Raw genomic sequence first — 14834 nt, 5'->3', positions numbered from 1 at the left:
AAAACATACTTTTATAGGAGAGCTTTTCCCGATCTTATTTGACTTTATTTTATCCCTTTTTATTTTATTGTATTTTACTAATTTTATATTAAATTTTCATGCTCTTATCTTTTTTTTTTGTATTATTCTTTACACTTGTTAAAGCACTTTGTAACTTGTTTTTGAAAAGTGCTCTACAAATAAGGATTATTATTATTATTATTATTATAAACTATATGCTCATAATATTCAGCTCACATAAGAAAAAATAAACCCATTTTTTTTAAACAGGCTGTGTGAAAAGGACTTTTTAAATAAAAAGTACAAAACACATTTCAAAGTGGTAAGTAGGCTTAGGCCTACTGTAAAAACCAACAACAAGTAGTAGCTTACAAAGCTTTTCAATGAGTCTCTGTAGGATAATGTCGCTATACAAAAGTTTACATAAACATAAATGCAGCTTATATAACAGTCTGTGGGATTTCCTACAGATGGTGATGTCATTTTCCCATTGAACCGTCTGGTCAGTAGGCGGCGTTTTTAAAGAGTTGCTCTCTTATCTGGAACATAACCAGCATAAATTCAGCATAAGCATAAGTTACCATGGTGATCTACCCCGGTAAGAAGTGATCCACCGTTGGATACTGAAAACCCAGGGTTAACCCCGAAGTTATCTGGATAAGCTCAAATCCTGCTTCGTGGTATGGTACAGGCCCCAGACCCCTCCGTACCATACAAAAAGCTGTGCCATGTCCAAGGCAGCTGCCTTCTCTGCAAGAGTCGAGTCTGTTTACTATGGATTCCTCAAGGGCAGGTGTGAGAGGGAATAAAAACACACCTGACACTGAAACTGCCACGCTGGATTTCTCTCCCTCAGGGCTATCTTTGCCTTTGTTGCTTTATTTTGGCCTCTTCTACATGACTCAAAGCTACCTCTGGGAGCAACTACCTTTCCCTTCACCAGCTGAAGTCTGACCATGGAAACCTAGCTCTTCCACTTTTGCTGCCCTCTGTGCACCTTAGCAGGGCAGGCTGCACACAGCTATTTGTTTTAGGAACTGAAGAATGTGCCCATTGTCTGTCCGCAGCCATCCTGAACCGACTGCTATAAATGCGTCTTTTGTCTAAGCCCTCCCCCGCTATCCTGGTGCAGACAGAACTTATCCTGAGCCGGGTGGCTGAGTCCATGATGGGGTTTCAGGGTAGGTAGAGAGAAAGAAGGAGAAAGAGACACACAGGGAGATGGGGAGTGGGTGAGGAGGGGGAGGATGTAAGAAGGGACACCAGGGGAACTGGAGGATATTTAGTTTTGGAGACAGGTGCATTCATCTTACCCCCTGCACACCTCCGGGACAACGTGTGCCTTATCAGGGCTCAGAGAACCTGGGGCTCCCAGTTGAATGGACTTTGTGATTAATGCCACAGCTGCGCTGTCAGACTGTGTGTTATGGAGGGTAATCATCTCCTCCCGGGATTGAAGCAACGCTGATTTGATGTTATTTCCGCAGTTATCATAATTTCTGCATTCTGGTTGTGGTAGATTTCACATCCTACCGCGACTTGTATTCTATTTAACAATAGCTGACTGAATACCATTCCGTAAACATGATTTCCTGTGTACAAGCTTGCCGCATTCATTAATGTTTTCTTCTATAATAATTGTTACTGATATGACTACGCACAATTTTAATTTTTTTTTATCATACAGCATAAATGCCTGAACCGGAGCTGTGAGGCACAGACATAGGTTTAAGAATAGAAACAACAATTTTCCCATTGAAACATAAGCTTAACACAGACAAAACACTGACCAGAGACCTGCCCTACTACCTCCACCACTAATATAAATACATGAGGGTGTTAAAGCATTGAGTGTTTTCCACGCTGCTTTTGCTGCTAGGCATGCTCAATATTCACAGAGCAGTATAGGCGACCTCACGACCCAAAGCAGTGGGCGGCAGAACAAATGAATAAACTGCACTTTTCACATAGCAGTTTGGAGTCTCCCTACTTCCACACATCATACAGCACACGTTTATGTCTCATCCACCCCCTCACACATGTCATCCTCTGTAAGAACCAGCTAGCCAGATGTCTGTGTGGCCCTACCTCCCTCTCTCATCCTATCTTTTTCACTGTGTTTGAAAAGGTGTAAAGTGCATGCTGGAGTGAAAGCCCTGGCTTATGTTTCATTTACAGACCACAGAACTGGAGATGGTTTCACACTGTGCGATGAGGGAACTTAACACACACACACACACACACACACAGCGTAAAACTAGGATCAAAGAAATTAGAAGTGCCTACACACACACACACACACACATACACACAAAATGACAATGGGTAGAGCGCTGGTAAGTAAAGGATCAAAGATACAAGCTTTTAATTCCAGGTACCGAGGCAAGGCAAGCATCAAAGCCAAGGGGCTTAAAAACCAAACAGTTTGTTGCTGACATTCGAAACAAAGTAATAGAGGGGCTCATCTATAGAGATGTGGATACTGGGGTGACAACAGCAATGCTGAGAGGTGAAACACTGCTCGGATAAAGACTAGCACTGCAGACCTAAGGTGAGGCCTCTACAAAGAAACGGCAGTAGAGTTTATGGGACGAGTGCTGGAGGCCAAGGTCTGGCAGAACAGATAGTGAGATGGTGAATAACAGGATGGCTAGCATTAAGGGCATGATTTTATAGCCTGTCTTTCTTTATATCTCTGACTGATATAGACTCAAAACCAGCATGAAGTTGAAAAGTACCTGAGAGTAAAGAATTATGTCTTATATGTCGCTACGGTCTGGCAAACCAGTCATTGCTGGTTGGCATAAAACACATCAGCGTGGAAACGTCGCCACAGACACCAGATTTAAAAACTCTGGTATTTACTTGCCGATAATCGGCTTAATCAGAATTGTGTGAAGTGATTTACTAAGGGCTTGAATGTAACGGATGTTCATTTATATGCAAAAGTCCCACACTCTAGCTTTAATGTCCCATCTAATTGCTATTTTCCATGATATCAGGTGCCAAAGAGCCATTGCACTCACCGCGTTAAAGTTAGGGAAGAGGCTGAGGGGAGAGGATCCATTGAGTCTAAAGGGCAGGAGGTGTTTGAGGTCGAGCTGTGGCTGCAGAGGCCGTCCTGGGACAGGGAGGGAAGCCAGAAGGGGGCTGCCCTGGGCCGACGTACCTGGACAACACAAAGAGATAGATGTTAGAAGTTAAGAAACAACAGGAAACATTAACATGAGGGACACCAGTGTGATTGTAGGAGTGGAACTGCACTGATGGCTTCCAAAAGGTCAGGTGCAGCGCTCAGAGGAGGCCTGACTTTGATTTATTTGATACCAGAGGCACCGTTACACCTCCATCTGACTCCAAACACACATTGTACAAAGAATGTGTATGAGTGTGCTTGTGAGTGGGCATGTGTTTGTATCTGGGACAATACAGTGTTTGTAAGTAAGGGTGTGTTTCTGTTTTTAGGCAGACAATAGGAAGTGTACATGTGCGTTTTGGGGGTCGGGCAGTTTTGCTGAAGACTTAATACTCTCATCACCCCAACTGCCTGGAGTGACCCCCCAAGGATATACCAGCCCTCGTGTACACACACACACACACACACACACACACATCTACATCAATTAATTACTGATTTATTGGAAAGTTGCCCGTGCAAGGGGGAGATGGGAGATATCGGATTTCAAATAGACCAGGGATGAAGACATTTCTAATTTTCTGCCTGGCTGCATTTCAGTGGGCCGGTGTGCTCACCGGTGCGCAGGCACTTATCCCAGCACCAGGATCAGTCATCGATGTCAGCTGCGGGTCACCGTGGCCACCCCATAGTATACCCATCATGCGAGCCCGAGTGCAACACACACATACATTGTGAGTCATGTACTTTATTGTGTGTAATAACGCAGCAATAACTGATCACGAAATAATACCAGCAGCTTTGAAATAGAAAAGATTGGACATCCAAATTATCTCCTCCTCAAGGTAGGGGAGGGAGTGCGAGATTTCAGAGACAGATGGCGGGATAAAAAAAGAGAAAGGTGAAGGTGTCACAGTGAAAATTTGGAAATATATTCATAGCTGCTGGTGTTGGGTACTACTCTGTTTATGTTACAGAGCAATCATATTGTTGGAATTAATAATGATATGTAATAAACACAGTCTTAGAAATGTTTAACATCAAATGACCAATAGAAAATTTCTGTAATTTAAAGAAAGATACAACACAAGGCATGCTCAAGAAGTTTTTCCAAATCTGACACTGTGGATTATGTTCAGTGTCAGTATTTTTTTAATGTTTAATGCAACTCGTTTTTCATTAATTATTAGCTTACTTAGTTTGTGTTTGTTGAGGACTGTTATTTATCAGGGGAGCAAACTACCAACACAACTTTACTGTGTCACACTGCAAAAGTTACTATGATAATTCTAGTTTTGAAACACAACAGCTAATTTCTTCAGCCAAGATGCAAATCCTTCTTACAAATGTGTGTGTACTTCATCAGAATATGGGTCCATGACAGTCAACCCTCCTACCACACAAACCTTATGAAACTTAATAAGCCTATATATCGCACACATCACAGCATGCACACAGCCACCATTAGCAACATAACCAATGACCACTTCCTAAATAAATATAACATACACAACAGTGGCAGCAGTGGCTGTAAAAATAAAATTAGAACCTATAACTTTTTATATAATACAGAATATAATAGGCCCTGACGGTTCCCCTCAAGGTGTTAAGTGTAAATGCATGGGAATGTGATGGGATATAGGCTACCCGACCAACCAAGTATCTGGTTTGCATTGGATTCGGATCTTATATAGGTATAAATGATCCGTAGCCTAGAACGTGTTTGCATCCATATACAACATAACATTATAGCAACATAAAATATAGAAAGCAAGAAGGCTGAAAGAGTCTACTCTGTGTCATGAAAGTGTCAGAAGATGCTTTAATCAACAGAACTGCATGAAAAATAAAAGCAATACTAGTGGGAAATGAAGGATATGTAGTAAGAAATAACAGTGTATCTGTGTAGTTGATCTGCTGTTAACAAGGTGTATAATCAAGTAGCTTACACGCATACACACCGGGGCAAACTGACAATATTTTTTATACAAAGACAGGAGTAATTTAATGTATTACATTCACAAACTTTATAAAACACTACTTGAACAGACTGGATGAAATATGGACTTATTGCTCTTAAATATGTCTATGAACTGCAGCGCAACTGCCTAAATACAGTTTAAACATGGCTACAAAGCCATCACAGTCAACAAAATAACTGTCAGCGCAGCAGTTGCTCTGTAAAATATTGTTGTTTTTTGTATTTGTTGTGGTATATTAGTAGTGTTTGTTTCTGAGCACTGGTTTCAAGGTTATGGTAGGATGATGTTACTGCTGTATGGCTTGTGTTAAGTACAGACCAGAGTGATAGATGGGGAAATCTGTCAGTAGTCTGCCCATGGCTTTCTGCGGCTTGGCAGGATGGCAGCCATGATGGGGTGTGTTTGGTTGGTGGATGGGGTTGGGGGCGTGGGGGCTGAAGGACTGAAGCTCTGAGCATATGCTTTTCTGTGCTGGGCTCAGGCTTGCCATTGCCACGTGTGGGCTCTCCTCTACTGTCTGTCTGACACCCAGAGAGATGCAGGAAAGGACGGACGAAGCCTACAGACACGTGGGCAGCAGCCAACGGGAGATCGCTCACACACACACACACACACACACACACACACACACAACACACACACACACACACACACACAACACACACATTCATCACAGAAAACGTGTAGAAGCTGAGTCTTCTCTTGGCAGGGCTGTCAGAGGAAAAAGCTGGGCTTGCAGGGAGGACAGTTATCAGCTAATAGTGCTTCCCCACCTCTCTGTGACTCCCTAGGCAGCTTATTATATCAGGGGCTGGCTGTTTGCCTCTTTGGATGATAACGCTGCCACGGACACGCAGCCCGAATCCAGGTATGTACGACAGCGAGGGAAGGAGTGTGTGCAAGACAAGCATCGCAGGCACACACACAAACGCATACAAACTGAATTTCCTACATACCTCCGAAAACAAATAGCTCCCAGGGTGAGATGACACACACAATCAAATAAGGTACAATTTTGTAAATATTGTGTGTGATTCTGGTAGGAGTACACTTTAAAGCACCGCAACATACATTTGAATTTTCAGCACATTTCTTGTTTTTCTGTGTTTGTGTGTATGTGTGTGCGCATGGAGGAAGGTTGGTTTATTTCAGCCTGATAACCTCCTTCTATCACACTGTGTCATTTTCCACTCATTTAATGTTGCGTGTGTGTCTGCACATATGTTTCTGTTGGCATGCGTATGTGGTTATGTGCACATACGTGATTTTTGTCCACAGTCATGTATGCGTAAAGGCTCAGATTTATTTACGCCTCACTTGTGGTCCAGGGTCCAGACAACCACTGGCAGTTAAGGCAAGGCCTGAAACCAAATGTCCAGCCTCTTTCTTGCTCTCCCAGATGACTTTGCTAACGGATCTGACTGTCTCCGCCAGTGTATCCCCTGGCAGGCCGCCTCCTCCTCCAACCATCACAACAACACATTCCACCCTCTCATGACTCACTGGACTAGGTTACACAACAACCACCGTCACATTGCATCTACTCGGATCTGTGTATGTTTGTGTGGTGCACCCGAGCCGTAGAACTCAAACATAGATTTTTCAATTATTTTCTACTTGCTCATCTAAGAAAATAATGGGATTCCAACACACACAAGCAAACATGCTGAGCCTTCCATCCTCATTCCTCTTCTGCTATCACAGAATTAACCGTTCAGCCCTTTAGTCCTTTTACTGTAATTCTCTTGTCATCACTCCAGTGCTCCCTTAGGTTTCTGACAAATTGCCTTTTCTCACATCTAAATACTCCCACCCTGCCGCTGTCCTTTGCGCATCGCTGCAAACTGCTGCTGAGCGGCACAGGAAGGAGAAAAGGAGAGAAGAGAAAACCGCCTTTCTATTTGTGGCCCAGTGTAATTATGTGGAATAGATGCTGGCACAGCAGGGTCTTGGAATTGGGTGACAGGATCTCCACCTTCTTTTTTCCTTCTGTCTGTTGATGTCCAGCCTCAGACAGCGCATTATTTTGCTTTGGATGAACTTGCTTAAAACAGGTGCCATTTCCAGACTGTCATCACTGGTAGAACAACAGCATCAGTAGTTTGAGGAAGCTCCCTAAAATTACATATTAACGTTCAAGTCACAAAGCCCTCTAGTGGCCATAATCGGTGACGGGAGCAACATAGGGAATAAGATGACAATATTATAGAGCAACAAAGTCCATGTCGGGAGGTTGCGGTTGGGGAAGTTTGGGTCAACAGAACTTTAGACTTTAACACAGGCTCTTTATTTCCCATTGCAAACACAGTCAATATTGTTTCTATAGCCATGGCAATGATCATACCCATACCTTTACCACCATAGAGGTCCCGTAACCTTAACAAAGTTGTAATTTTAACCCACACCATCTTCCCCTAAACCTAACCAAGTAAGTTTGGGCCTAAATCTAACAAAACCTTAACCATAGCATTGTCAAATAATAAACATTTATTCATTTACTTTTTCTTCAAACAAAAATAATACATTTTCTGGAAATGTTTTAAAATTTTCTTATAAAAGACTTCAGAAATGATACTTGCTTTTATTTTTCAACAACTAGTTTCAACAATAGTTCACTGATTGGCCCCAACTATACTGTGCCAGACTCAAAAATTCTAAGTAGATGATTTTCAGAATCATAGTTTGCAGCACAAACTGAGCTAGCAAGATGTCTCATAGCAATGTGAGGTTTGTGGTCTTTAGTCTGAAGTCTAGACTCCAGTACGGCTGAACACTGTCTGTTGTTATTTCCTGCCCACAGAGACAGAATACACAAGGACACTGTGCTGCTGCTAGCAATGCACCCTTGTGGAAGACGAATGACACTTGTGTATTTGGCTATACTGTTCGGATAAAAAGACAAAAGGCTGCTGGTTGAGGTGAAATAACTTACAAGACGACTCCTGCTGCTAAATCCTTCAACAACCACAACACAGAAGAGAAACTCAGAGAAAGAATTACTTTTTACTGTGCAGTTTCCGATAGACCCTGGCAGAAAAGAAAACATGATGAAATCCTTTGTGTAAGAACATTTTAAAAGAATACACCAGAGATGGAGTTGGCTTTGTGTCTGGATTTGTGTTTTTTTCTTTGTAGACAGTGATTGTGGGATCACTGGGGTAAGAGCTATTGTTTTGTTGATTTCTGCAGAATTTAAGGGCATTATGCACCACATCTCTGCTGCTCAGCTGTGACTGCCTGCTGAGTAACAATTGGACTGTCAGATAGACCTTCGCCATCAGGCCTCCGATCTGATTGTCCAGCTGTGATAATGAATATCTGCACATCTAAACTTGTCCATGTTGATCAGGAATTTGCAAGGGAAATTGCTGATCGGTGAAATGATGAGCACAAAGCGCAGGCACAACATGACCATAATTACTCTGCACCATGTGGATGATTCTTTCATCAGCTGCCAAGTACACACAATAACCTCTTTTTGATGATGTTAAGCACAGTCCTCATATGGCAGTACCAAATGTGCATACAGTCTAGTCTTGACACGCACACTAAGAGTCATAACACGATGTTGCTCATTGTGCATCTGCCACACTGTTGCCACACTGTTTCACCATCCCCCAGCCACCCCGTAAACTTCCCAGAGGCCGCTGCCCTGCTTGATGGGAAAGGATCTGACAGGGCAGGAAGAGCCAGCAAGTACAACGCTCCATATAAATATAGAACTGGAGCTTTTTAGTTACAATAACCCAACCAACAGAGCATTTTTTTAAACCAAGGTAGGAAATAATCCAAGATATGTTATGCATACAAATGGCTGCCTGTGCCAGGAAATTGTAAATTGGCCTCATGCTGTATTAGAGACTCACGGCCATTCGAGGGCATTAAATGACAATCTACTGCCTCTGGATGTCCAAATGTACTCCACAGAGAGACAGAGAGAGAGAGACAAAGAGGGAAGGAGAGGCACAGAGAGAGAGAGAAAAGTGACTCTTAACAGCCAATTAGCTTCCGCTTGATCAGGAGGTGGTGTGAGGGCCACCGTGGGAACCATTATACCATGGACGGAGAACATTAACCACAATCAGTTTTAATTAAAGACTGACGCTTTTTATTCCCCTCCATCCCCAGCCATTCATCCCTCACTTGTATTCTCCACTCCTCCTTGAAGTATGATGATAATCTGCGAACCTGAGTTAAAGATAGGATGTTACTGGACTGATTAAATGAAGCAGTGTAGAGATGATGAAAGAAGTTCCATTAGCCTTAATTAAGCCAATTTGATTAGTCCTGTTGCATGAAACAGCCGTGAATTATATGTTTCTCTACAGCGTACACGTAAATATAAGATGCAAACCTGGAAAGTGGCCAAATAAATGAATGATTCTTGCTGTTTTTGCCTTCAAATAGATCTTTTTGGAGACTTATGTCTGCAAGCAACTGTCCTATTTCAGTAAATAAAAACTATTTTCAATGGCATGCAATTTAAATTTTCTACAAAGAACCCTCTCGTTTTATTCTCCCGCCTTTCTCCCTGTCACATTTCCTCACCTTACCTTGAAGCCTTTAAAGTTGTTTATTTGAATTATGTTTTTGCTCTTTTTTTCTGGGTCACTCGGCATGTCTTTCTGGCTGCACTGTGATTGTATATTGTGTACTGGAGTGTGTAAGTTGATGACTGCGTGTACTGCACACAACAGTTTGTATTCACTTTGTGCGCAACAGACAGTTTATGCGGTAAATATGAGCAAAGAATATTTCAGCACAACAGAGTTCCAACTTTACCCTGTTTGATGCCTGAGTAGTCAAGTGCTTGTCCTCTCCAGTTTGTGAGGGGATTATACTGGAGCAGAGATACTGGAGTCCACCGTCTCTCATAAGGTTGTGAAGATTTTTCTTATGAGGATTATATTTAATCTCAGCACCGTTACTTCCTTTCTGCGACCCTAGTTTAAACTAATCTGCTCTTTAAAAAAATCTCTCATATGTAGTTCTGCCCTCCTTTCTCCTTTTCCCTGGATTGCAGGAGGTGGCAGACTGCTCCATGTGGCCTGATTATATGCAAGGCTAAGCACAGTTTGACCCACGACTGAAAGTAGAGCACTCTCAGGAAGAGAGATGGCTTCATGACTTTTCTTTCACATGAAATTCTAAAGGAATTATACAAAATCAGACACTAAAGCCGTTGAGTTTACCTCTCTGTCAACCCCAAAACCTCAACTGTACTCAGCCAGGCTTTCTGCTGTCTTGGTGGCTCCGATATAATTACTGGAGTTGTTTTAGTGCTTAATTAATCACAGAACACAAAATGAGAAGATGTAAGTGACATATGTGTGCAGGATATTTATAAGCAGATTTAGACCTAGGCAGCTCCATCACAGAGTGGACAGAGACATGGAGAGAGGACATTGAAGTTTAAATAAGATCAATATACAGCTTTTGGCTTTAGCAGCGATGCTCCCTCATCACAGAATGATATCAACCTTTGCCTCTGTTACTGGCATTGACAAATAAGATTAGGGTTCAAATTCAATGATGAGAAGTACTGTACAATGACAGAGACAAGGTCAACATTTTACTGTAATTTAATTATCTGTAATTTGTCTGTTATAACGCTACATCATATAAATTGTACCTTAACATTTCAGCAGTATGTTTGGGTCTACGGTGTTCGGCTTTGTAGTGAGTTGTGGCAGTCCGGCGGTGGTAACAAGACCTTGTAGAGATGCTTCTTCTCCCGGGGAGTGTCTATAATGAGTTCTGTCAGGCAAGCAGTGAGCAGCGCGTTGCTACCGAACCCAACCTGAGCAGAGGCAAGGCCCATCTGTCAAGCAGAGACGATAAGCCTGGAGCCATCCAGAAACAAATTGCTCAGCTTCCCCACTGTGAAGCCCTAAGAGGCAGCCCGCTACGGGCTGGCAACAGAGATGCTACAGATTCCTAATGCTACGCCGGAAAAAGGAGGTGGAGCAGTGAAATATCAAACACATTAATCTATGCAGATGGTGCCGATGGCCAGCCACTGCTCTGCAGCAGCAGCAGCTGTACACAGAACTTCAATGAGACGATAAACAGCAAAGAAAGAAAAATAAATCTGAAAAGAAATTATAATTTTTTTTTCTGCTTTCAAGCCTTAGGGTGAGCAGCTTTAATAAGTCACCCACACTTCTCCTAATCTCCTCCCTTAGCTTTACAAAGATAATGACAGCTGTTGGACCTTTCCCTCTAGGTAAAAACAAAATGAACTTTTATAACACAGACACTGTCATATTTTACCTCTGATCATTTTCGTCACCTTTTCAACAAACAGTTTAAACATCTGTCTGAGAGAGTCAGCGTTGCCCTCATCTCTATTTCATTATCATAACTTGCATTACCACCTTGCAGCGGCATGTCAAAAAACAAATACAAACTAATTCAAAGCTGTGCCATGCCCACACATATGCAAAAACCCAAGTCTAGGAATTCTGCAAGATTGACAGGAACTCAGATGAGGTTCATTTCCTCAGCAAATTGAGTAATCTGTGGAAGTGGTATTAAGTGCAACATCGTTTTTTACATGAATAAATATCAGGCTGGTCAACCAAGCATCACACAGCCATCACGCCATCTGTGACAACTCATTATAAATTGATTTGACATGGTGGGCGAGCCGGGCTAGTTGGTTTCTCAAGGAAGAGGGATGTGGTGTACAGGACAAAATAAGCATGAGACAGAGGTTGCTTTCTAATTTTAACTCCTCAGCTGATGAGAGGAGCAAGAGATAAAACACTCAGAGGCAGACAAAAAGATTGTGACGAATGTGAAATGAAAATGAAGTTGTAGCAGTGTAGAACGCCTGTGTCTCACAACACACACACACACAGGAGAAAAGCTCTTTACAATTATTGAGTCATTATCATAGCTGCAGCTATTCTCTGAGATTCTTTGGTATTGCAAGTGAGAAACTTCCCTTTATTTATATAATCGACACTAGCAAACTGCTTGCAGAGAGAATTGTACTGTACATTACTTGTGTATTATTACATCCATTTTTATGCAAAAGAGCTCTGGCTAAGCAAGTTGTATTTGCAGCAAGTCAGTAAATTGCCTTCCCAGAGCAGATTTTTTTTTTTTGCCATCAAATGAGCTGCTGATCATCTTCTCCTATTCCACCTGAATTTGTTTTTCACAAAATGTCTCTTTCCTCACTCATTCCACCTTTCGAGGATCTTTGTTTTAGACTTTTTTAAAAATAACACACCTAATTTGAATTCTGCTTTCAGGCATGTTTCTACGGCCAATTAAAACTCTTAATGGAAATGTGTACTGGCTAAAACAAAGCAAAGCTTTCCTGTTCTTTTCAAGTCCTAGCTGTAGGGCCAAATATGTCTTTCTACATTTTAACACAGCAGGGAAGTGGGAGACAGCTCCTTTATTATTTGAGGAACAGAAATGCAGTTACATGAGAATTTTGGCAAAGGATCCACTGTCGTAATAAAAGTCATTCAGCTGTGACGCACAGTGGTAATGCAATTAGCTCACACTCTATAATGTAGGTAACACCTCAAAAAAAAAAACATGGTAGCATTTCAAAGATAAGTCAATTCATACATAATTTTAAAGCCATCAATGCTTACAATTCCCTGACTAATGTCAAAACTGAGGGACAATTTTGTGAAAGAGTTAACCCTAAAGTGTCCATGCTTGGGTTTAATGACTGGCTGAAGGACGTGCCTATGTCAAAAAGCAATTACCCCTTGGTTGCTTTTTAAAATGCCCTCATTCTCAATCAGCAGCGTCCTCGGGAAACGAATGAGCTAATTTTGCCCAACCTGGGCTGTAATTGTTTCAAATCAGCCTCATGCCTCAGCGTCACTGCCAGCATAATTGCTCATGAGTGTGAAGATTAATCTACAGAAGCACATCTGTGGGACTTAATTTACAGGTCACAGTGCCCTGCCTTGTGGATCCATTAGACTCATTTGGTTTTCAATACTGTACAGCATATGCAGCTAAACAAAGGTGAAATAATGGTTAGGGAAATGTCAGCAAACCAGCAAACGCAAATCCCAACTGCTCAATGTTTGTACACAGTCACATGCATTGCTCCATGAAGACAGATGCAGAAAGACCCCTGTTCACGAACAGTAGGTGATGTGTGCATGTGTGTGAGCACAGCTAGTGCAGCTGTCATCACCAAATGTTCTGTCTCTTATCACTCTTATGTCCACTTCTACACAACTATTAATGGAGGAGTAGAGTCAGGCTGAGACACATTTTTCAAATGAGGAAAAGTGTCATTGTTTGCATCGTTGGCCTCCAATCAGCGGCAGCTAAGAAATCAGCATTTGGATTTCGAGCCACTTTCAGGCTGAGAGAGGACGGGCCGTTCGACAGGCTCTCTGAAGAGAAACAGCTGCAAGCTGCAAATTGGAAAGCCTTTGTGAGAAGCTGCCGTGCCCTTCCTCCTCTCCTCAAAGTGTTGGCATGCAGACTCCTTTCATTCCTTCTGTGTAATTAGAAAGATGGGAGAACGACATAAAGCGATGATTCTTCATAAGAGGCCTTGTATTGTAGGCAACACACCGGAGCCAGGCAGCCAGTGTGTTTTTAAATAGGAAAACTACAGCAAAGGTTTTAACACCTCAATTCACAGCCACAGCTGCCTACTTCCTTTGGCTTCCAAACCCTCTTTAACATGACGCACCAGACACCGTAATGTGGTTGAAAAACAATCAATGTGACCACCCATGGTGGTGTTACATACCATCCACTCCAGCTTTAGGGCCCTCCTGCTCTGCCTGGGTGCAGAGAGGAGACATGGGGCTGAGCAGATAAGGATTCTTATCAGAGCTTGTGCAGGTGTTTGGAGAAGCAAGCCTTTAACAGGATTCCTAAGTTGCTATTGGCCAGCAGGATGTGAAGAGAGTAAGAAAAGTAGTGCAGAGGGATGGGTGGGTGGAGGTTGTGTTGGGAGTTGTGTGTGTGGTGGTGACGGGTGAGCGTGTGGCCAGGGTATTATAATTGTGAATCCCCTCAGAGTACTGCAGTACTGTGCGTTTTAGACACCTGCTGGTGTGGCGATAAGGAGTGAAAAGCAATCACTCCAGCTACCCGTCAGCCCCTACTGGCATCTTGCTGTCCCTCCACCTGCTACTTGGGTATTGCTCTCAAATATAACTTTCTGTTATAGGTCAGCTCCCACTGCGAGCTGTTACCTTGGGGAGGACAGAATTGGAAAGAGGAGAGGAGAGGATGGGAACGAGGAGAGGAATACCAAAGGCCAAGAGAGATGCTCTTTTGTTCAGTAAGCCCAGTTAATGCGGTCCTACTGTATCGGTACAATCCTCCTGCAAATCTAGAAATGCTAAGCAGTATGTGTGGCACAAGTTCCTTATAACACTATAAGCTGCCATTTCAAACCAACTTTATCACCCACAGAGGTCAAGGACATACGGTCTGGTTCCAAGTGGGTCCTTAAACTCTCCGGAGAGTGTTTCTCATTAGTGTGATTCCAGCTGAGAATTATAACGTGAATCTTTGGGATAAATCTTTCCTCGTCATGGAGAGACCATCAGCTGTTGCAGTCAACCAGTGCTGACTCCTGAATTATTCATTTTCTGTTTACAGCAGGCGACAGGTGCGTGACCTCTGTGATGAGTGCCCAGGGCGTCTGGGAGAAGTGATGACAAGGGAGGGGAGGGGGGAGGGGAGGGGAGGGGGGGGGGGGAAGAAAA

General features: G+C 42.7%; 2 protein-coding genes across 4 annotated transcripts in view; both read right to left on the bottom strand.

The window, feature by feature from the left end:
• LOC123967290 (zinc finger protein 385C-like) overlaps positions 1 to 14834 on the bottom strand; it is a 611432-nt gene that overhangs the window by 15169 nt on the left and 581429 nt on the right. The window lies entirely within an intron of this gene.
• Positions 1 to 14834, bottom strand: part of LOC123960032 (zinc finger protein 385B-like) — a 146757-nt gene that overhangs the window by 8086 nt on the left and 123837 nt on the right. For all 3 annotated transcript variants that reach the window (XM_046034503.1, XM_046034522.1, XM_046034513.1), the window contains exon 3: positions 3027 to 3169. In XM_046034503.1, coding sequence (XP_045890459.1) covers positions 3027 to 3169 — 143 coding nt within the window. The remainder of the gene's footprint in view (positions 1 to 3026; positions 3170 to 14834) is intronic.

The sequence above is a fragment of the Micropterus dolomieu genome, linkage group LG02 (assembly GCF_021292245.1).
Source record: "Micropterus dolomieu isolate WLL.071019.BEF.003 ecotype Adirondacks linkage group LG02, ASM2129224v1, whole genome shotgun sequence".
Classification (NCBI taxonomy): domain Eukaryota; kingdom Metazoa; phylum Chordata; class Actinopteri; order Centrarchiformes; family Centrarchidae; genus Micropterus; species Micropterus dolomieu.
Note: the sequence above shows the minus strand (reverse complement) of the source record. Positions and strands in the feature narration are given on the sequence as shown.